Source organism: Rhipicephalus microplus, chromosome 6 (assembly GCF_043290135.1).
Source record: "Rhipicephalus microplus isolate Deutch F79 chromosome 6, USDA_Rmic, whole genome shotgun sequence".
Taxonomy (NCBI): Eukaryota; Metazoa; Arthropoda; class Arachnida; order Ixodida; family Ixodidae; genus Rhipicephalus; species Rhipicephalus microplus.
This window is the reverse complement of record NC_134705.1, coordinates 71,104,734-71,126,663: the sequence shown is the minus strand read 5'-3', so window position 1 is coordinate 71,126,663 and position 21,930 is coordinate 71,104,734. Positions and strand designations below refer to the sequence as shown.

Sequence of the window (21,930 nt, the reverse complement as noted above, 5' to 3'; positions counted from 1 at the left end):
CGCAGCAAAAGCACATCGGGGATTTGCCGCTCCACCGTACAGCAGGTGTGTGTGGGGTGGGCCCTGTGGCGTTCTTTGCGATTTTAATTTGTGATGGGCAATAGTGTAGATGCGTAGACGTGGCGAGAGCACGCGTCTTCAGGTTAAGATGTCGCGTGAAGATGTGAAATATAAATATGCCTTCGCTTGTCACTGCAACTGTAAACAAACACCAACACCCATTTTCTAGAGGCTGATTTATTTTTTTGTTGCGAAATGGTTGAATTCGAAAAGCGGAAATTGCTTGGGACATACACACTTCTACCTTTCCTCTGAGACAGTAATAATAAATTACTCAATAGTTTTAATATTATGATTAGGGACGTTTAAAAAACTTTGAGTATGTACGTGTGAACATAACCAAAAAAGAGGGGCTCTCATATTATGAAATTTCCACACAAACATTTATTTTCCCAGAGCCACCAAACTGAACTCAAACCCGGTGCCTGCTGAGCCCGCTTACTAGTACGCAGAACAGCTGCGTTTTACCAGTCACGCCCCCACCTCCTATCCCGGAGAAGCGTCCACCAGTGCCACCCATGATGGCAGCATCAACGAACCTCCCGGTGAGGGAGAATTCTTTTATCTTTAACGCGCCGGAAGGCGCTTTGTCGATAGAGGACTTGATTGACGCAATTGAGTGCACCGCGGGCGACGATAACGTCAATGTACTACAACACACGGGATGATCGAAGTTTTAGGTGTGTACGCGCAGTGTTGCTCAACCCACAAAACTTGTGGTGAACGAGGTTTCACAGTCAACAATGTCAAAGTGGCAGTGGAGGCTGTGGGACCACCGATCACATTTGTTAATGTGTTTCGATACCCTGCGCATCTCCCCGATGAACCCTTGTTAACTACGCTTGCGCAGTATTGGAAAGTAAAAAGCGTTTCTTTCGCGACGGTCAAAAACCATCAAAATAAATTAAATGGCGTGAGGGTAGTCCGAATTCAAATGTCCAAATCGGTGCTCAACTTTGCAACTGTCGCGGGGCACCGAGTCATGTTCGAATACCGGGGCATGCGGCGCGTATGTGCGCAGTGCAGCGTGGTAGGGCACATGGCTTCGGCTTGCCGAAACCCGTATTGTAAGCGTTGTAACATTTTCGGCCACGAGACAGAGGGCTGCGACGTCAAGTGCCAGAGTTTCGGGGGCCATCACGGCACAAGAGAATGCTTTAGTAGGCGCTCCTACGCGTCAGCCACCCATGGGTTGCCCCCGGTCTCAGATTTAGCACCGCACCCAGCCCGGCCAAGTGGCCTAACTTCGCTCAGGTCAGGCGAGTTTTCGTCGCGACTGTGAGTTCTGGCGCCGAAGAACGCTCCCCGCATGACCTCAAGTGAGGCCCCTTCCGGTGACCGCGACACCGAAACCAGCCCGCCTACAAATGGCAGCGACGTGACCTCATCTGCCAACGAGGGAGAGAAAACCAAGATGAAAGAAGACGTCGCCAACTCCTCTAGCGAATCTGAGCCGAGCGATCTTGAAACTGTTTCGGAGCAGTCGTCCCCTTCTAACCCGCCAGTACCCCCTTCGAACCGGGATGACAGCCTAAGTGCGCCAGCTACGCCGCTTGGGACTGCCGAAGCCACCGAGTTAAGAGAGGCCCCTCCCTCTCCCTCGAAAACAACCGCCAACGTTCTGGCCCCAGTTTCCACCAGTGACTTGGAAGACAACACCCAAGTCCCCGCCCAAGAGGATGCGCCCATAGTGAGCCGGGGTTACTACATCCTGCCCGACGACCGAGATTTTGACAAGGCCACTCAGGCTCCTTCCTCCGCCCCCTTGGTGCCCCGCCGTGGTGGTCTAGTGGCTAAGGTACTCGGCTGCTGACTCGCAGGTCGCGGGTTCGATTCCCGGCTGCGGCGGCTGCATTTCCGATGGAGGCGGAAATGTTGTAGGCCCGTGTATTCAGATTTGGGTGCACGTTAAAGAACCCCAGGTGGTCAAAATTTCCGGAGCCCTCAACTACGGCGTCTCTCATAATCAAATGGTGGTTTTGGGACGTTAAACCCCACAAATCAATCAATCCGCCCCCTTGGTGCTACACTCAGGTCGCAAATCCAATGTGGCGGCAAGCCAACCAGCGGGCCGCGAGCAGCGAGCCCGGTCCCTCTCACGAAGGCGCCACAGCGACCATGATAAGCGGGCAGCGTGCGAGCGGACGTCCAGTCAGGAAACAAAACAGCGCCGACCAGAACCTCTAGGACGAAGCAGCGACAGCGACGATCCGCCTCGAGCGAAAGCGAAGAAGCTAGAGATAAGCAGCGCGGGCAAAGGGGAAGCACCCCTGAAGCCCCGCTGACATTAAAAAATGAAACGACGCGCCCGCTTCGCCGCCCTTCAGTCTTCTCTCGGTTTCCCCCTCTCAAGACGCTCTCCCCCTCCGGTATCGCTTCCCTTTCCTCTTCAGGCGCGGCACATGTTCGCACACCCTTTTGAACGTGCTTGGCTGACGCGCACCTTGGCAACACCACCTAGAGCTAGAAGGCCCGCGCGTGTCCCCCTCTCGACAGCAACTACGTCACCACAGTGAGATTTGCAAGCCTGACGACGCGGGCAGAGAGAGCGCACGGCGCACACGAGAACTGGCGCGGCTCGACTTGGCTTTCGGCTGTGGCTGGTACGGAATTCATCTGCCAGCATGCGCGTTGTGGGTGAAAAACTGTTTATTGAGTGCGGCAGCCGCAAGGTCTTTTTCGATGCAGAAAATAAGGAAAATTTCTGTGTTTTTATTAGATCATGGTCTATATATGCGGCGCAGTACTGGTTATAAAAACTGCGATATACTACTGGCTTGAATACGTAAGAGCACTAATGCTGGCGGTATCAGCCTAAGCATCTGGCAACGGTGACACTATTTCCTGTGCTGCAGCTTGGCGTGCATTTTCTTTGTACTCAGGTGCTCAGGCGTACTGCATGAAATTTCACTGGTGTGCTGGCGAAAATGCCTGGGTGCTGCTGTGCGCCGAACTGTCGATCGAACTACCCTAATGGACCGCGAGCACGCATGTACAGGTTTCTGTTGGACCCCGCCCAAAATAGCAGCGTGGACGAAAGCTGTGCGGCGGGAAAACTTCACATCTACGAAGTACACTGTGGTAAGCACATGTTGCCCTTTGTTTTTCGGCAGTAGTGCTTCTCGTGGGAACAGAGTCTAGGTAATCGCGTGACGCATGCAGCTGTTACGACGCGCTATGCACCTTAAAGATTGACAACTGAGCAAATAGTGTGTTTCAGTGTAATACTGTTCCATGTTCGTGCCGTAAAGTGTATAGTACCTTGTTCACGCCTCAGGTTGCTCATGTACGGTTCTGCCTAATCAGAAATTGATTTAGCGCAATGTATACGCGAGTGAAACTGCCTACGTCGAACATACGATGTAGACGGCGTAGTTACTTTACATGTGGGGCGTCTGCCACTACTTGAGCGCCAAACAAACGATGGCTCGTGGTTTAACACCTAAAAGCAAGGTTCGCTAAGTGAGACGTCATTCTTGTTGACTGCGTGGTCGTGGTTGCCGTACAGAAGCAGATAAATAAAGCGAAAAAATTTGTCTTATTTTTTGCAAACGGCGCACTGTGATCATTTTGCCACTAGTACAAGTTCTGAAACTATTATTTTCCCAGATGCTGGCAAGCTTGTATGTGCCGCTGTTCAGAAGAGGACAATGATGCGTGTGCAGAGAAAAACAATAGTCGTACTGCCATTGTTCGAATCAGTTAGACGTCCTTGTGTGCCATTATCAGCAGGTTACAGTTACGTTGTAACGTGACACTGGTGGAGGTGCTGGGTAATAGTCTATGCACTGTTACCACGAAGACGATCTCGGTCCCAACATCGACGCCTTAGTAGAAACAGCCAACTTTCGACGCAGTCGGCGGCAACTAGGCCTACCAGCCCAGTTCAGCCCTCTTCCGCAACGCTCCAGAACCATGGCATGTGCGACAACTGCAAGCCAGACTGAACAGACCACGACTCCGCCAGCACCATGGCTACCAGCCTCTCGAACGCCAAAGCCCTTCCATGGGGAGCCCTACGAAGACGTTGAAGACTGGCTGGACCAATACGATCGAGTCGCCGTCGCCAACGAGTGGGACGAGCACCGGAAACTGCGGTATGTCTATTTCTACCTGGAGGATTCAGCGCGTATTTGGTTCGAGAATCACGAGGCCGCCCTGACAACCTGGCCGGTGTTTTGCACTCAGCTGCGGAACACGTATGTAAGCGCTGACCGGAAAGAACAAGCCGAACGTCTCCTCAATTCTCGCAATCAACGACCCAATGAAAACGTGGCCATGTTCGTTGAGGAGGTGTCTCGTCTGTTCCGTCGAGCGGATTCTGCAATGACGGAAGACAAAAAGGTGCGCATTCTGATGCGGGGTGTCAAGGAGCAGCTGTTTGCAGGACTTGTACGAAACCCACCAGCTACCATGGTAGAATTCCTCCGTGAAGCGACGACAATGGAGCGAATGCTAAGACAGCGGTCTTCGCATTATGAGCGGTCCGACAACCTTGCATGTCTGTCAGCACCCTTGGTTACACCCGATGTCACGAGTGTGAGAGACCTTGCTGAGCTAGTCCGTAGCATTGTACGCGAGTAAAAGCTTCACGCAGTGCCTTCACAGCCTCAAGTGGCTGCTCTGACAGACGTCGTCCGTGAAGAGGTGCAGCAGCTCGTACGACCATTAGTGCCACCTCCAACCGAAGCTCCCCTGCTAACGTATGCGGAAGCTGTACGTACTCCTGCACCAGCAGACAGCTATTTCCCTCGACCGACTAGCCTGCAGACGCCACAGCACTTCTCGGACGGGCCACGCTATGAAAACCAACGACCGACTTGACTGCAGATGCCGCAGTACTTCTCGAGCCCACCACACTATGAGAATCCGCGACCTAATTTGCGGAAATCCAGCGTGTGGCGCGCTTCCGACCAACGGCCACTAAGCTACCACTGTGGTGAGCCAAGTCACTTGTACCGGGAGTGCTCGTACAGACAGATGGGCCTACCTGGATTTCGGCCAGACGCTAGTCGGCCCAGGGACGGTGAACGACCCCGCGCCATCGCAGAATACTTGGCAATAGCTAAATTCAGACCGTACCTGTATGGTCGCCCGTTCAGAGTTGTTACCGATCATTATGCACTCTGCTGGTTGGCGAACCTTAAAGACCCTTCCGGACGACTGACCAGGTGGAGCTTACGCCTTCAGGAGTTCGATTTGACAGTCGTGTACAAGTCTGGCCGGAAGCATACTGACGCGGACTGCCTTTCCCGAGCTCCTCTTAAGACAGCGTCAGGTGATCAGGATCTCGACGGCCGTTTTCTCTGCGCCGTTAGTGTATCCGACTTAGCTGAACAGCAGAGGAACGACTCCAAGCTTCGACAATTCATCGAATATCTCGAAGGCCGTACGCCGCATCCACCACCAGCATTCGCCCGCTCGTCATCATCGTTCTGCGTCCGCTGAAATATTCTCTATAAAAGAAATTCGACCCTTACGCGACTGAGTACCTGCTCGTTGTCCCGCCAGCGTTACGAGCCTATGTCTTGTCCGCCTGTCACGAAGAGCCTTCCTCAGGCCACTTGGGATACACACGTACCTTGGCCCGGAATCACCAACACTACTACTGGCCTAAGCTCAGTCGAGACGTGAAGCATTACGTGAAGATGTGTCACGAGTTCCAGCGCCATAAAGCACCACATCAGCGCCCAGCCGGCTTTTTGAAGCCCATCGCTCCTTCGACACAACCGTTCCAACAAATCGGCATGGATCTACTCGGACCTTTTCGCAAGTCTCGTGACGGCAACCGCTGGATTGTAGTCGCTACTGATTACATGACTCGCTACTGCGAAACGAAGGCATTACAACGTGGCACCACCATTGAGACTGCCCGCTTTTTTATGAAAAACATCGTCCTCCGACATGGAGCACCAGCAGTTGTCATAACTGATCGTGGCACAGCTTTTACCGCCCGGATGATACAAGACGTCATGCAGCTTAGCGGCACAGTACATCGAAAAACTACTGCATACCACCCACAAAGCAACGGCCTTACAGAGCGACTAAACAAGACGATCGCCGACATGCTATCCATGTACGTTGACCAAGACCACAAAACTGGGATGACATCCTCCCTTACGTCACGTTCGCTTACAACACTGCTGTGCATGAAACAACTGGATTCACACCATTCCGGTTGCTTCATGGCAGGGAGGTTACTGCAATGCTGGATGCCATGCTTCTACCAGACAGACACCAGATTAGTGTCAAGACGAGCGAATTTATCAGACTGGAGACGAGGCTCGTAACCTTGCAGTCGAACGAATCCATAAGAAACAATGCATCGACTCGCTGCGGTACAACGCTCGTCGTCGCGATGTCTCTTACCAACCCGGAAAACGAGTATGGTTGTAGACTCCCATTCGACAACAGGGCCGGTCGGAAAAGTTGTTACGCCGCTATTTTGGTCCCTATAGAGTTCTCCGTCGTCTCAGCGAAGTGAACTACGAGGTTCTTGACGAGGACGTGGCTCGTCAATCCCGCCGTTCACACCAGCCACACGTCGTTCATGTTTCGAGGATGAAACCATTTTACCAACGCTGACTACTCGTCACACTCCCTTGAGTAGACTTACAGTGATTGTGAACACCCCCTTGTGTACTGCTTATCGTGCGTGTTTTCATCAGGCAATACTGTTATGACATCGGAACGATGTCCTTTGGGAAGGGGGGTAATGCCACTAGTACAAGTTCTCAAGCTATTATTTCCACAGATGCTGGCATGCTTGTATGTGCCGCTGGTCAGAAGAGGACAATGATGCGCGTGCAGAGAAAAACAATAGTCGTACTGCCGTTGTACGAATCAGTTTGACGTCCTTGTGTGCCATTATCAGCAGCTTACAGTTACGTTGTAACGTGACAATATAATTCTGTAAAACTGTTATGTATAATAATGTCGCTTTAATCCTATACCTCGTTGTTTGTGCTTATGTTCCAGGTCTGTGAGCACCAATTTCTGGAACTGACTTCGTAGACTCTGCCAGCTACACTGACAGCATAAATGAGAAAGCAATTGAAGTACCCCTCAAGCTGAGGCGCTAGAAGCCTTCTGCAATCTCCAGCGTTTTCCCTAATTGCCCTGCTTAATTGTCCCGCCAAGAAACTTCTGCACGCGAGAGCCCAGAAGAAAAGCGCGCTCCACTGGACGCAGAGGCGTTGCAGGAAGCAATACAGTTATCAAAGCAGTCTCACGATGCGGAAGAGAGAAGAATGTCATTGCCACTTTCGAAGACCTATTTACAGCAGTAGGTGACCTATCTCTTACTGAATTCTGGACCGAGGTGGTCACCCAGAAACAAGTACTTTTCCTCAACTTCAGCGACCAAGGTGCCCCAGTTGTGCATCGTGCAGTGACAGTGGGATCCGACCTTTCTTTGGCTGTGTATGTTGGTGAAATGAGGTTACAGAACCTCGGTTCCTCTGTGCTTCCTACGACAATTTCTGACTTGAGAGTGCTTCACAAAGTTTTGTGCAGTGTGGAAGACGTCAAGAAGGATTCTATAAATAATGAACTTCAACTAGATATTCTGCTGAAGCCTGTCGTGGCACTCCTGGAGCAACTGTCATGTTCAGCTCTCCCGCATGAGTAGCAAGTGCAACTCGTCAAATTTGTGACACAGCAACTTCTAGTTCTTCTCACGAAGGCGTCGACTTAGCCAGCTTACTTTCTGGTGTTCTGCAGCCTTGTGTACACAATATCACCGCACGCATACAGATTCATCAGGAGTACAGCAAAATTAAAGCTCCCACATCCACAGGCAATAAGACGCATTTGTGCCTCTTACCGTGCTAGCCCATTTAGAAAGCAACAAGAGGATTCATTCCTTTCTTACGCAAGGAGACTGGCATCAACACTAAAAGACCATGAGCGCCTTGTGATGCTTATGATGGACGAGATCCACTTGCAGGCATCCTTTCAGTCGAAGGGTGGTTATGTCACTGGTGCCGCGACAAACAATGAAAATGCGGAAAAGACAGCATACGTCTGTATGATACGGAGCTTGTTATCATCAAACAAGGATGTTGTGCATATACTTCCAGTAAAACAAATAGAAGCGAAACAGCTACATGAATTTCTTGATCTGCTGATCAGGCACCTAGAAGAAATTGGATTACGAGTAGTTGCAGTGGTGTCTGACAACAACTCGATCAACCGCAAGGCTTTGTCATTTTTTGCTGATCCTCCCAAAGTGAGCATTGTTTACAGGCACCCGTCAGACTCATCAAGACCCTTATTTTCTTTTATTCTGGATGCAGTGCATATATTAGAGTGTATCCGAAATAACTGGCTGAATCAGCGTAATTGTGGAAGGTGCATCTTCTTTCCCAATTTCAGTGCCCTCTCGGAAAACTCATCTGTCCTGACAGCCTCGTTTAACACACTATGCAAGTTGCATGAAGGAGGAAAAAAATGAGCTTTTGTGACTAGCTCCAACTTTGTCCTTCATGTCGCTGAATCTATCCAATCTAGAGCGACAAAATGTAAAGCTTGCACTGAGGATCTTCAACTGTTCAGCTGCTGCAGCAATAAGAAGCACCAAAGTTGCACTTGAGCATAAAGCTGGTACATTGGAGCTTATTAACATTATTTTGACATGGTGGAATGTGGTGAATGTCAAGACCCCATTCAAAGGTCAGCGTCTCCGAGACCCATTTCAAGAACCAACAAGTGCACTACAATGCCACCAAATTGAGTTTCTAAACAAGATTGTCGATTAGTTGGACCACTGGCAGACCTTGAAGCATGATGCTGGCCAGTTAGCTCGCGAAACGCGCATTGCACTGCGACATACCTCACATGCCCTTGTTGAGGTGTCAAAGTATTGCATTGAAGAACTTCGGTTCAAATACGTTTTGCTAGGGAAATTTCAAACCGACAGTTTGGAAGACAGCTTTGGCAGGTACAGGCAGCCGTCTGGTGCCCAATATCACGTTTCGATACGTCAGATTTATGAATCCGAGCATATGCTGAGACTTCGGAAGCTACTTGATCTGCCCAACTTGGATACGATTGCACCTTGCATTCCTACCACTGATTTGAAATTCCTTGTTAAGCAGTTCGATGTTGCAGTGATGGACGATGATGTGAAGGAGAAGGAGAAAATGCTACCAGCTGTTACATATGTAGCAGGATAGTGTGCATGTGCTGCAGTTAGGAAACTTGCCTGCTATTCCTGCCAGGAAAACTTGACTGTTGAGAATCGGACCATTGAACTGGATGATGTGCTGATAGCTAATACAACGCGTGGTGGACTTAAATTTCCACAAGCAGTAGTTGTGAATGCCGTGCTCACAATGGAAATTGTGCTTTACAGGCTGAGAAGTTCGAAATACGCATCATAATTTTTTGCTTGCGCAAAACAAACAGAAGTTCTTGTAAGCCTCGCGACTTCCTTTGTTGAATGCGATGAAGACTTGGATTTCTGCGATGGTGGCCACTCAGCTGAACTTGTTTTAAACTATGTTCTCAGTGCTGCTGCCAATAGGCTGCTGAATGATTTGTGCAAAGTTCAAAATAACAAGCTGAATGAAGGCAAAACTGCAAAGCGGAACAAAGTGGTAAAAAAGGAACTGAAAGCAAGGCTGCGTAGCAGAAGCTCAGTACTCTTCAAGCATAATCTTCTATCCTATGAATTGTTCTGCCTGTTTGGATTATGATGTATCATGAATAAATATGTCCCACAACGGAAATTTAAGCCTCTTTTATACGGCACGAAATGGCTGTGCATGCTGTTAAAAATTTCACGAGTGCTTGAATAATTACTTCAAACCAGCGCTTAGTTAAAAGAAACTGAAAATATTCCTTAATACAAATATTCTGTGCGCTTCAAAACCGCGAAAATAATAATATTATTAATGTAGGGAAATGCCATTTTGGAAAGAAAATGCGTAGCATTGAATGAAGCCGACTTTTAGGCTGATCTTACTGCCATGACGTCACGCAGCCCTGCACAGGTCTTCTCTAGTTCTAGGTGGTGTTGACCCCTGCTACGTTTTCGCTTACCCTCGTCCTTTTTTTTTGCCCCTCGCCTCCAGCCAGACCTTGCGTTTAAATTGGCGGATGATGGCCGTGCTGCATCCTACACTTTGTGGCTTCGGCGACGAACTGATTTTAGTGCAAGCGGCTAACAGCTTTTTTCCACCGTGTCCGCTGCTTGTGAAATCTGGCGATGTCTTTGTTTAAATTCGCTAACGAGAATGTTCGCAGGTTCCGAAACAGAGCCAAACAGCAGAACATCCTAGCGTTTGCTCAGGCTCAGATAATCGACGTCTTATTTATACAAGAAACAAACTTTTGATCCCCGCTGGATGTAGCCAAATTCAAGCGGGACTTCCAGGTCGATGCGTTTTTTTCCCTTGACGACCGCGAGAGCCTGTGAAGTGGGGTGATTTTTATCACGGGCCGCTTCCGTCAGAAGGCATTTTGTACTTTTGGTGCCAACGGCAGGTCTCTAATGCGTGACATCTACATAAACGGAAAGAGATGCCGTTTCGTGAATGTCTACGCTCCGGTCACAAGAGAGCTCACAAACAGCGTCTTCCAGGAACTGCACCCAACTCTCGCAAATCCTCTCCCACATGTTCTGCTGGGAGATTTCAATTGCGTGGTTGACACACAGCGAGACATTCGAGAACCAGGCCGTGGGGCGTCCACGTACCTTGCAAAGGAGCTAGTCGGGATACTGAGACACAAGTGTCTAACTGATGTGTGGTTACACGCACGTGGAGACCTCTTTGTTCCGACGCGTGCTTCTCAGCTGACCGCGTCTCGTATTGACCGGACGTACCTGCCCGACTTTCTCCTTTCATCAGTAGAGGCGTGCGAGGTTCTGTTCCCACCTGCTGACCTGGCGAGCTCTTCAAATCACCTGCCCTTCATCACCACATTTAAAGGCTACCCCGGATTCCGTAACGACAACCAACGCTGGCGACTCGACTCCGTTCTTCTGAGGGATGAAACCAGCACCGAGCGTATAAAATTTGCACCTGAGAGCCTCCGTTGCAAACGCCCCAGAAGTGACACCGGATTCCTGGGATGCTTTGAAAGCAGAATGGAGGAGAATCCTCCAGGAAGAGGAGAAATCCGGGAAGCGCCGCATCACAGCAAGGCTTAACGAGATCCTACGCCGGATCCGCATCATTAGAGGGGCAGATACCCTAACAGCTTGCACGTGGGGCTACTTAGACACGTTGGAGGCTGAGTACACCAGCCTGCTCCAACAACGCGCACTCAGACCATCGAGAGAGCGGGACGATGCCACTAACGGCCTTGGGGCAGACCCCAACGACACAGCCGGCAATGGTCAGATCCGCATTACGAGCGTGAGGCGCCCAGATGGCTCATCCACCACGGACGCAGACGAGATCAGAACGACTTCCCACGACTACTTCGCTGCCCTCTTCTGGGAAGCAGACCGGGAAAGTACACTGGACTCGATGCGCCAAACGGCAGAGATATGCCAGCACCTTGCTCGCTTGACGCAGAACGAGACTGAATCGATGAGCAATGAGGCGTCGGAGGACGAAGTGAAGATAGCTGTGATGAGTATGCCACCAAACTCAGTACCAGGCTCAGACGGTCTCACAGCGAACTTCTATTCCACCTTCTTCGACGAAGTGAAGGGCGTCCTCCTGCACATGGCAAACACGGTGCTCTCGCGACACCTAAAACCTCCCTCATTCGGCGAGGGTATGATTGTGTTACTCCTTAAGAAGGGAGCCCAGCAAGAGGATCTATCGGCCTGGTGCCCAGTCACATTACTTCCTGTGGACTGCCAGATAGTGGCCTCTTCACTGAACAGTCGCCTTAGACCCTTCTTGCACGCCATGGTCTCACCACAGCAGTCCTGTACGGTTCCGGGCCGCTCAATCTTTGCAAACCTAATGGTCACAAGAGACGTGTTTGAATACATGTCAACAAAGTCCTTATCGGGGGCCTTCATATCTTTAGACCAGGCAAAAGCCTTCAACCGGGTCAAACACCAGTACATGTTTGAAGTTTTACATCAGTTCGGCCTCCCGGCAAGCTTCGTGGACGTCATCGTCACGCTGTACAGTAACCTGTCTGGTCGTGTTATGGTAAACAGAGACCTCACGCCAACTTTTGAGTATGCGCAAGGCATTCGGCAGGGTTGCCCTCTCGGGCCTACCCTCTTCATCCTCACGCTCGAATTACTCCTAACCACAATCGACCGCAATGATCGCATCAGAGGTTTCCAAATGGTGGGTGAAGCCGCGATCAAAGTCCTGGCCTACGCTGATGATGTATCTCTATTCATAAGAGACCCGGCAAGCTCTGAGGCCTTCTAACAGACGTTCATGCCCTACGCTAGCGTCTCGGGCGCCCAGCTTAACTTGGACAAGTGTAGAGCCCTCCCTTTTGGAAGCTTCCCTCACAGAGAGCACTGGGCGAGCTGACCGCGGTGGACGCCGTCAAGGTGCTCGGCATATATTTCTGCAGCAACGGTGTGGCGGCGACTACTTGGAGGCGCGCGCAGGAGTGGGCCCAGGGGGCAATAGACCGCCTGAAATGTAAAGACTTAACGATACGCGAGAGGGCCCTAGCGGCCACGACGATCATCTGCGCCTTCGCGTATTACGTTAGTCGAACTGCCGTGATGCCCACCAAGACGGCAAAGTGGCTCACGAAGATGATCGGTGCCTTCCTTTGGGATGGCAAACCGAAACCAATCCGTCGCATTCTGCTCCACCTCCCATCGAATGAAGGCGGCCACGGCCTCACCCACGTGCTCATCACTAGCAAAGTGCTAGCCTTGAAAACAGCAAGAGCACTGTTCAAGACAACGGAGTACGTGGGTAGGAACATGATGCGATACTGGTGCAGCACGAATGCCACCTTTCTGAACGCTGATCGACCCGTGGCACCAATTGCTGAAACGCTTTCGCATTTCTATAGGGCCGCCGCCAACACGATTGGGATCCTGGAAAAAGAGGCCCCTGATTTCGACGTGGACGAAACCCCGCCCGCCCGCACTGCGGAAGACATTGCGCGGCACTAGGTCACCCCGGAGGAACGTGGGCAGTCAAGGAAGTGGCAAAGCAAAACGTCTAGGGACAGGCGGGCGATTCCAAAACCCGCACAAAATTTTATGTGGCACAAGAACTGGGACGCCCTCCCAACCCGCCAATGTCTGCACAGGTAAGGCATAGTGCCTTCCCCTCGTTGCCCCAACTGTCGTGCCGGCGAAACCTCGGCGCACGCCCTGTTTTAGTGCCTGGCAGTTAAGCCAGTGTGGCGCTTAATCGCGAGGGAGTTCTGCATCCATCCTCCGCCAGCACTCAGAAGGAACAAGAGCTCCTTCGCCAAGCAGCTGATGGCGTGCGCGTTTTTCGTTCCATGGAAGCGGCGATGCCTGGCTGAAGCACGGCACAAGCCGGAAAGGGCAGCCTTCCCAGCGGTTGCGAAGATCCGCCAGGTTCTGTGGCGGTTCCTTTACGAGCAGCGCGAAACCAACGGCGAAGATAAGTTCCTGCGCCGCTGGCACACGAGGTTTTTTTTAATACAGAAGGGAAAACTGCGCCTGCCAGTGACCCTTTTTGAGGGCACTTCACTGCCCTCACGCCCGCTCAAGAAACTAAACGGCGGTGGCACTCTGGCCTGATCTTCGCCCACTGGGCACTCAGTAAAGCAGTAAAGGACCTCTCCATCATTGCCCCCCCCCCAACCATTTTTTTGCAAGCAGCCGTGCTTGTTGTCTTGCTGAACACTTTTATGCCTTGTCAAGCGAACATGTTTTTAGTACTCAGTGTGTGAGTGCACCCCCCCCCCAAAACTAGTGCTTATACAATTTTGGGGTGGCCACCCTTCCCCGCAACCCCGCCTGAGAAGACAGTGTGCGCTCCAGAAATGTCATTGTAAATAAGCGCACAAGTATGTATCCTGAGAGGTTTTCCCTATGCATGCTACAGCGGGGATGCACACCTTTGTTGTATAAAAGTGTATATATGCTATGTATTTATTTGTTGATATGTATGTATTCTGTTGTATATGCAGTGAGGCACCGAAAAGACGGGTCCCTTGCATTAACACGTACTTTTTAAAAATTTTTTCTACTCATTTGTACAAAATGGATACGTTTACATATATATAGGCAGTGTAGCCGTGCATCTCTATACCTTGTATCTGCGGACTGATGTATTTTCTGTTTCTTTTTATGCACGACGTCAATAAAATTTCCTTTGCATTGGTGGCTTGACCCCCCTGCACTCCCTGATCTTCGTAGAGGCCACCGGATACCCACCCGGTTACAGCGGAGTCTTTCTCCCTCGCTCCTACCAACCCCCTGTCCACTGCTGCTAACGGATTCGGCTGCCTCCTGCTGCCTGCCTGCTGCCTTGGTGTTGCTGCCCTGGTCTTGCTGCCTTGGTCCTGCTGCCCCAGGACCTGCTGCCCTGTCGTGCCTGCTGCTTGGTCCTGCCTGCTGCCTGCCGTCTTGGTCCTGCCGCAGCCACACTCGTGGGCCTCCCTGGCCCTGCCATGGTCACCGTCGAACACCCCGTCCTTGCCGAGGCCGCCTGGCCCTCACGCCTAGCGTGGCAATGAGGTCATGGCATCCGGGGGTCCAACCTTGGACTCCAGCGAGGATGACGGCGAACCCCTTGGCAGAAGCGCCAGCCAAAGCGCAACGGGGGTACACTTGTCGTGTACTTCCCCGTGCCTCCTGCCATCGAGTGCTGCGAGCCCGGCTGCGGGGCCACTTACAACCCGGCCACATAGACCTTTCGGCGGCAGTCCCTGGAGCAGCACCTGCAGGCGGAGCACCGATCGAGAATAACGAGCACGTCGTATATCTGCTCGTTATGCGGCGACGTTCTTGGCCAAAGAACGATTACTCATGTCAACAAATGCCTGGCCAGCATCCCCACCATCTCCCCTACCCAGCGCTTCTGGCACCAGTGCCAAAAGTTCCCAAGGTCCTTCCCTGCAAGGAAGGGCCTTGAGAAACATCAACAGCGGCACTTGAGGGAGGAGGCGAAACAGGCCAGGCAAAACGTCGCCGCAGGTGCTCCACCCCGACAGCCGCCCACCAGCACCACCGGCTCCACCAGCCCCCAACCGCTGGCCTCGCCCGGACGAGCCGCCACTCCGAGGACACCCTCACTGGTGGCCCCTTCTCTCTTGCAGAGTGGCGCCAGCTCTTCACCGGGCGAGACGAACCAGCAGCAGCAGGCCACCGCCTCATCCGCCCAAGCGCCGCCGCAGGACCCTCTTCACAGAAGGTCCTGCCTACCCCCCTGCCAAGCGGCGTCGAGGATTCGGCGGGCGATCCAGCTGACCACCCGGCGGCACGACCGAGCTCCTCCTCAGACGAGTACTGCAGTCCTGCAGAGGAGGAGCTTCCGGAGCAGAATGCGGGGCGAGCCATCGGGAGCCCACCACCACCTTCTCCCGAGGCGATGACACCCCGCAGAGTCGACCAGCACAGCGGCAGCACGTACGGCACCCAGGAGGAAGCGGCCGCCACCGCGGGACCAGAGAGTGCCTGGCTGAGATGACGGTGGAGCTTCGGGCGCTAAGCCAGTTGCCCGTATCTGAGGAGGAGTGGGAGCGGTTCGAGACCACCCTGGACCGCGCAGAGGCAGCCATTGCTGACCACCTAAAGCTGCCAAAACGGGACTCGCGCCAAACACCACCTCGGCGCGAGATTTACCCCGATAACCCCTCCCAGATACAGGCTCTTCACAGGAAGAACCGGCGCCAGGCCGTCCGGCTGATTGCAGAGGGCACTTCGCAGCTCTGCCCAATAGACCCAGGCACACTTCATGGCTACTACACCCGCCTGTGGTCCCCGGCAGCAGTGGACACGACTATCCTCAGGACGCGAGCCCCCACCCACAAAGGAACTTGACCTTTGCCCCTTCATGGACAAAGAGGTCGCAGCCAAGCTGCGAAGGTGCGAAAGTACAGCTCCGGGAGAGGACCGCCTCACTTACCACCAGTGGAGGCAGGTGGACCCTGAAGGGCGGTACCTTGCGGTGGTATTCAACGTCTTCCTCGAATAATGCCGCACACTCCGGAGCTGGAAGTCGATGAGGACGATAATGATACACGAAAAGGGCGACCACGAAGACCCACACACAAACTGGCGACCCATTGCCCTTGGTCGAACGATCGCCAAACTGTACGCCGCGTGTCTCACCACCCGGCTGCAGCGGTGGTTGGGCAACCCTGCGGTACTGTCCAGGTGTCAGAAGGGCTTTTGCCGCACGATGGGGTGTTTGAACACAACTTCGTGCTGCAGGGACGCCTGGACGACGCCAGGATGGGAGGTGGGGAGCTATGCGTGGGGTTCCTCGATTACGCCAACGCCTTCGGTTCGGTCGCCCATCAGGCCCTCGTCGACGCTGTCCGTGGTGCCGGCGCGTGGAAGCCCTTCGCGGAGATCGTGGGGGACCTCTACCGCGCCAACACCACCTGCATCGTGGCAGCTGACGGAACCACAGAGCCCATCGCCATTGGAGCTGGCCTACGCCAAGGCTTTCTCCTGAGTGGCCAGCTGTTCAACCTGGTGGTGGACCCTATCATCAGAGCGGTGCAGGGAGGCGATAGGCAACACAACATCCCTGCCTACGCCGATGATCTGACGCTGCTCGCCGGAGATCCCGCCACCTTGCAGCACCGCCTCAACGTAGTGACAGCCTTTTCGGACACACTCGGGCTGCGACTGAAGCCTGCCAAGTGCCACACCGTCGACCTGTCCGGGTGCTACCCGGTGGGCACACGGCCCACCACTTTCACCGTGGGGAGCGCCCCGGTCCCGGCACTGGCAGACTTCGAGGGGCACCGGTTTCTGGGGCGTCCTGTGGGGTTTCGGGTACTACCGGACCAGACGACGGTCGACGAGGCCACCAATTTCGGCAGACGGCTGCTCTCCTTCATGCTCACCCCATGGCAGAGACTGGATTCCATTAAAACCTTTTTGTATGCAGCCCTCAACTTCGCCATGCGGGTGGCCCTTGCCAGCAAAGGAGAGTGGCATCGCCTGGACGAGGAGCTTCGCCCGCTGAATAAAAAGACTGTACGTGCCAGCCAGAGTGTCAAACGAGTATGTGTACGGGAGCACACATGCCGGCACAGCAGGAATCCCTCTTGCGGCGGAGCTCAGCGACATCTGCCGAGTGGACGAAGCTTTCAAGCTCGTGTCGTCGACCGATCTAGAGGTCCGGATGCGAACGAGGGAGGAGCTCTACCAGGTGGTGTCGAGGCGGCTGAGGCGACGAGTGGACACAGACGGCACCGAGGCCTACCTCTCAGGCGAAACGGAGGGCGACTTCTGGCAGACTGCGACCCAGCTGCAGTCTGTCTGGACGGAGGCACGCAAAGCCTCCCGTCGCCTGTCCATCGCCTAGGAGCTTCTGGACCAGGGCGCCCGCATCACCTGCGGAGAGGCCACGATGTCAGCGCGGAACTGCAACAAGCTCATCAAGATCCTTCGGGTCATCCTCAACCAGGACCGGGACCGTTCTCTCCAGGAGAAGCCGTCCCACGGCAAGGCGATGGCGTGTGTAGCGGCGGACCCCGTCACTTTCCACTTCATGAGGTCCGGCCGCTACACTCACTTCAAGGACTGGCGCTTCATCTACCGAGCCCGGCTGAATCTCCTCCCACTGAACGACACAAGAATGTTGGTTCCAGCAGCTGAGAAGAGGAGCCGACGCTGCCGGTACAGGGAGGAGACCCTGCCGCACGTCCTCTGCCACTGCATGCGGCAGAGCCGGGCCATGACGGAGCGCCACAACGCCTTGTTGCGCGCCTCAAGAAGGCGGCCTAGGAGCGGTTCACCGTCATCGGGGGAACCGGCAGGTCGGCGTCCCCGGCTTACGACCCGACCTCGTCCTGGCCCGTGGTGAGAAAGCCCTAATCCTGGACGTCTGCTCTATATTCGACAACCGCATGCAGGCGTTCTAGGAGGCTCGGAGGGTAAAGGTGGAGAAGTACGCTCCTCTACAGCGTCATCTCCTTTAGCGGTTCCCGCGCGTCTCCGTCGACGCCATCGTCGTTGGCTGCCTCGGCTCATGGGATCCGGCCAACGATCGTGTCTGCTGCAGATTTTGCTCCAAGAGCTACCAGCGGACAATGAAGAGACTTTGCATTTCAGACACGATCGGCGCCTTTACGACGATATACCGTAGCCACATAGGCGTTTCGTAAATAGTTCTTTTAATCGAGAAGCGATATCGCGTTTTTATGTTATGCACTTTTATTAATAATAACTCTACTAACACTTCCTAGCCTTTTTGTTACTGGATTTTATCTATGCACTTTTATTGCCATTTTTCGTTATCTTTTGTAACGTTTTCTGATGTGTGTGTTTACTAAGTGTCAATAAAAACTCTGTTCTTATCAGCTTAATATCTGATACGGATCATATTTGAATCCAAGATAATAAACTTATATTTGTGATGCGGCGAAGTGCTTCAACCTTGCTTCGCCTTCGCCACGGCTTGGCCCGGTATTGCACTACCTCCGGGATTGCCCCACTCACCCCTGCGGGGTAGAATTCGACGTTAAACTCAATGAAAGAAAGAGTGTTCGGATTTCAAGGATATCAAGGTAAACAGCGTGGGTGCGGCGAGTGTCTGAAACGTTGGCGTCACGCCCTCCGGCTGACGCGGTATTCGCGGCGGCTCGGTATTCGCGTGCAGGGAGTGCGCTAGCTGAGTTCATTCACATTTACGATTGCTCTGGGAAAATAAATGTTTGTACGGAAATTTCATAATTGGGGAGCCCTTCTTTTTTTGGTTATGTTCACACGTACATACGCCAAGTTTTTTTAAACAACGCTACTCATATTAATAAAACTATTGAGTAATTTATTGTTACTGTTTCAGAGGAAAATAGAAGTGTGTAGATGCCAAGCTATATCCCCTTTTTTTATTCACCAATTTCGGAACAAAAAATAAAACAGCCTCTAGAAAATGGCTGTTGGTGTTTCTGTTTACAGTTGCAGTGACAAGCGAAGGCATTTTTATTTCACATCTTGACGCGACGTCTTAATCTGAAGACGCGTGCTTTCCTCCCGTCTACGCATCTATACTATTCCCCATCACAAATTAAAATCGCAAAGAACGCCACAGGACTCAACCCGCACACCCCTGCTGTACGATGGAGTGGCCAAGCTCCGATGTGCTTTTCCTGTGGCCACTGACCTGGGTCCCAGCTTCCGCCAGCGGTAGCTGTAATTCGTTGCCACGCGGTCAGCTACCTCGCTGGCACCCTCAGCCATCGCCTTGATGACGGCATGATGATATGTGTGGTTTGACGTCCCAAAACCACCATATGATTATGAGAGACGCCATAATGGAGGACTCTGGAAATTTCGACCACCTTGGATTCTATAACGTGCACCCTAATCTGAGCACAAGGAAAAACAGCCGCCGCAGCCGGGATTCGATCCCACCACCTGCGGGTCAGCAGCCGAGTACCTTATAGCCACTAGACCACCACGGCAGACATCGCCTTGTTGATCACACACTACATTTCTGGACACCATCTCATACCAGCTCATCCGCCGTTGGCTCTCGTTAATTACAACAAACATCCTCGCACGCTCAACTGAATGGAATTGCCAGTTGCTGGAAGTTCCAAGAAAATTGCGCTTTAGACGTACGGACGCACCACGCACGTACCTGAAGCGCTGTGGAACCGAGGACGCGAAAGATGACGCCCTGGGCGCGCTTTGCTGTGCTTGGCCTCTGTACCCACTCATCACTCCTCACAGCTTCAATAGGCCGAATTTGTAGAAGTCGAAAAAGCAGAACAACAAACCGGGAAATCCCCCACAGTGGGTGTGAGCCACAAGAGAAGCTCAACAAAAACAAGCAACACCAGCGAGCGCAGTGACGAAGCGATGGTAGTGGGGCAAAATCATCCACGATTATGGCTGCAAGTTGACGCACGGTCGCATTTGTGCAACCACCCGTCTCCCGAAGACCGTCTGTCGCGAGTATTCTCGCACCTTACTCAGCGGAATTCGACGAAAAGCGCAGGCGAGTACTTCTCCACTGATTTCCGCGACCACTTGACGACCGCCTTCTGCCGCCTCATGTCCGGCACGATCGACGGAGCGCCGCGCCAGCGCCTCAAACACGCCACCATAGCAGTCCTACCCCTCGCAATCAGCAAAACTTGGACGTTTTCGACGACGACAGGCAGAGCCTGCCGGCCCGTTGAACGCTTGAACGACATCGCAGCGGCATGTCGCACATTCGTCTCCTTCTGCCACAAGACCCTTCATTCACCGGCATCACAACGCACGCTGTAGACGTTTTGCACGCATTCGCGGGTCTGCCTGTCACGGCAGGACCTCCGTCGACTCCGGTACAGTGTTCCGCCATGTCGGAACTTGCAAGGCATACGTTAAGCGCGCTGAAGCTGCCGAAGGCACCACCTTTTTGCCGACTATTGTGGGCATCGTTGCAGAGGCGTTGCTTGGGCAGCCAGCGTAGAAGCCATGTTGGATGGGTTACGTAGTCACAATTTACACAGTCACTTTTTTTCCTTCCAGGCATTGGTGCTCGAGTTGGACACGTAAACATTGCATCAGTTTTAAAAACAAGTGCTGTAGCATCTCTCGCGACATGCCTGATAATGATCGTCGGCAAGCATTTCGTGTGACGTCATGAGCGCAATCGAGAGTACGCATGCAAGCAAGCACGCGTGGCTTCGACCTCTGGGAAAAAGAAGGTTCCAGTTTATACAAGTTCGTAAGCGAAACAAGAAACTTCAAGCAGACTAGGGATAAAAGCAATGCAGTGAAGCCAGCGCTGCTGCTGTCGGTGCACATTCTGGTTTTGCATGGGTGGACGTCGGAATTGCTTTGCTTTTGTTTCCCCGGCATTTAGCCAGAACTAAATACGAGGTGTGAAAGAATGGATTTTAATTACGCGCAATTAAATTGCATCGCTTCTCGGCCTTTTGGCTAGACCAATTGTTGAGTTAGCCGTTTTCATTGCGTCATCGCGCAAGACCGAGGGTCATGTCACGCTGACGTCGAGCCCGTTGTTGAAGTCTCCAAAGACTGTCTACGTGGCATCGCCGTCCCGCACGTGCGACCGCCGCCCTGGGCTTCGGACCTCACTGTCCGGCGCCCACCCGTCCCATGCCTGGTGAAGCAAGGCCCCCGGTCCACGCCTGCCATCCCGGAGTCCTTCTGCGATCCACCCGGCGTCTCCTGTACCTGTGCGGCACCCACCTCCACTGAGCCGCCGTCTTACTAGTACGCAGCTCGCCTGCACGTGACCAGTTTTCTACCAGCCACGCCCCCTGGCAGCCAGCGGCAACGTGCACCAGAATTGCACAACGTCCGACCACCTCAATAGGGAGAATCGCTTCATGTTCATGGCGCTCGACGGCAACGTATCGATCGATGATTTAATCGACGCGATCGAACTAGTGTCTGGGGATGACAGTGTACTTGTCCTTCAGCACATGGGCGGGGCTAGGTTCCTCGTCTGCACGCGTAACGCCAGTCAGGCGACAAGATTAATGGTGGCGGAAGGCTTCCGGGTTAACGGCGAAAACGTACCGGTTGAGGCCGTAGGGCCGCCGGTCACGTACGTAAATGCCTACCGGTACCCCGCCTACTTGTCCGACGAGGTACTTAGTAACGCCCTAGCTCAATACGGCAAAGTGAGGGGCATATCGTTCGCCACTGTGGCCACACGCCAAAACAAGCTCAACGACGTAAGGGTGGTAAAGATCGAGCTGAGCAAACCGGTGCCAAACTTCGCGACTATCGCAGGGCACCGTGTAATGTTCGAGTACCGCGGTATGAGGCGAGTTTGCGCACGTTGCGGCGAAGTGGGC

At 53.0% G+C, this 21,930-nt stretch overlaps 1 protein-coding gene and 1 non-coding gene across 2 annotated transcripts; both read left to right on the top strand.

Moving 5' to 3' along the window:
* The first annotated feature begins 1,369 nt into the window (after positions 1-1,369).
* On the top strand, positions 1,370-13,120 carry LOC142765891 (uncharacterized). The gene is made up of 4 exons (XM_075867697.1): positions 1,370-1,828; positions 10,859-11,072; positions 11,116-12,323; positions 12,500-13,120. Exons 1-4 carry the CDS (start codon positions 1,370-1,372, stop codon positions 13,118-13,120), a joined length of 2,502 nt encoding a protein of 833 aa, XP_075723812.1.
* Positions 13,121-18,417: 5,297 nt separating this feature from the next.
* On the top strand, positions 18,418-18,608 carry LOC119186651 (U2 spliceosomal RNA). Its single transcript, XR_005111730.2, has one exon. It is a non-coding gene; the product is annotated as a U2 spliceosomal RNA (small nuclear RNA).
* Positions 18,609-21,930: the final 3,322 nt, after the last annotated feature.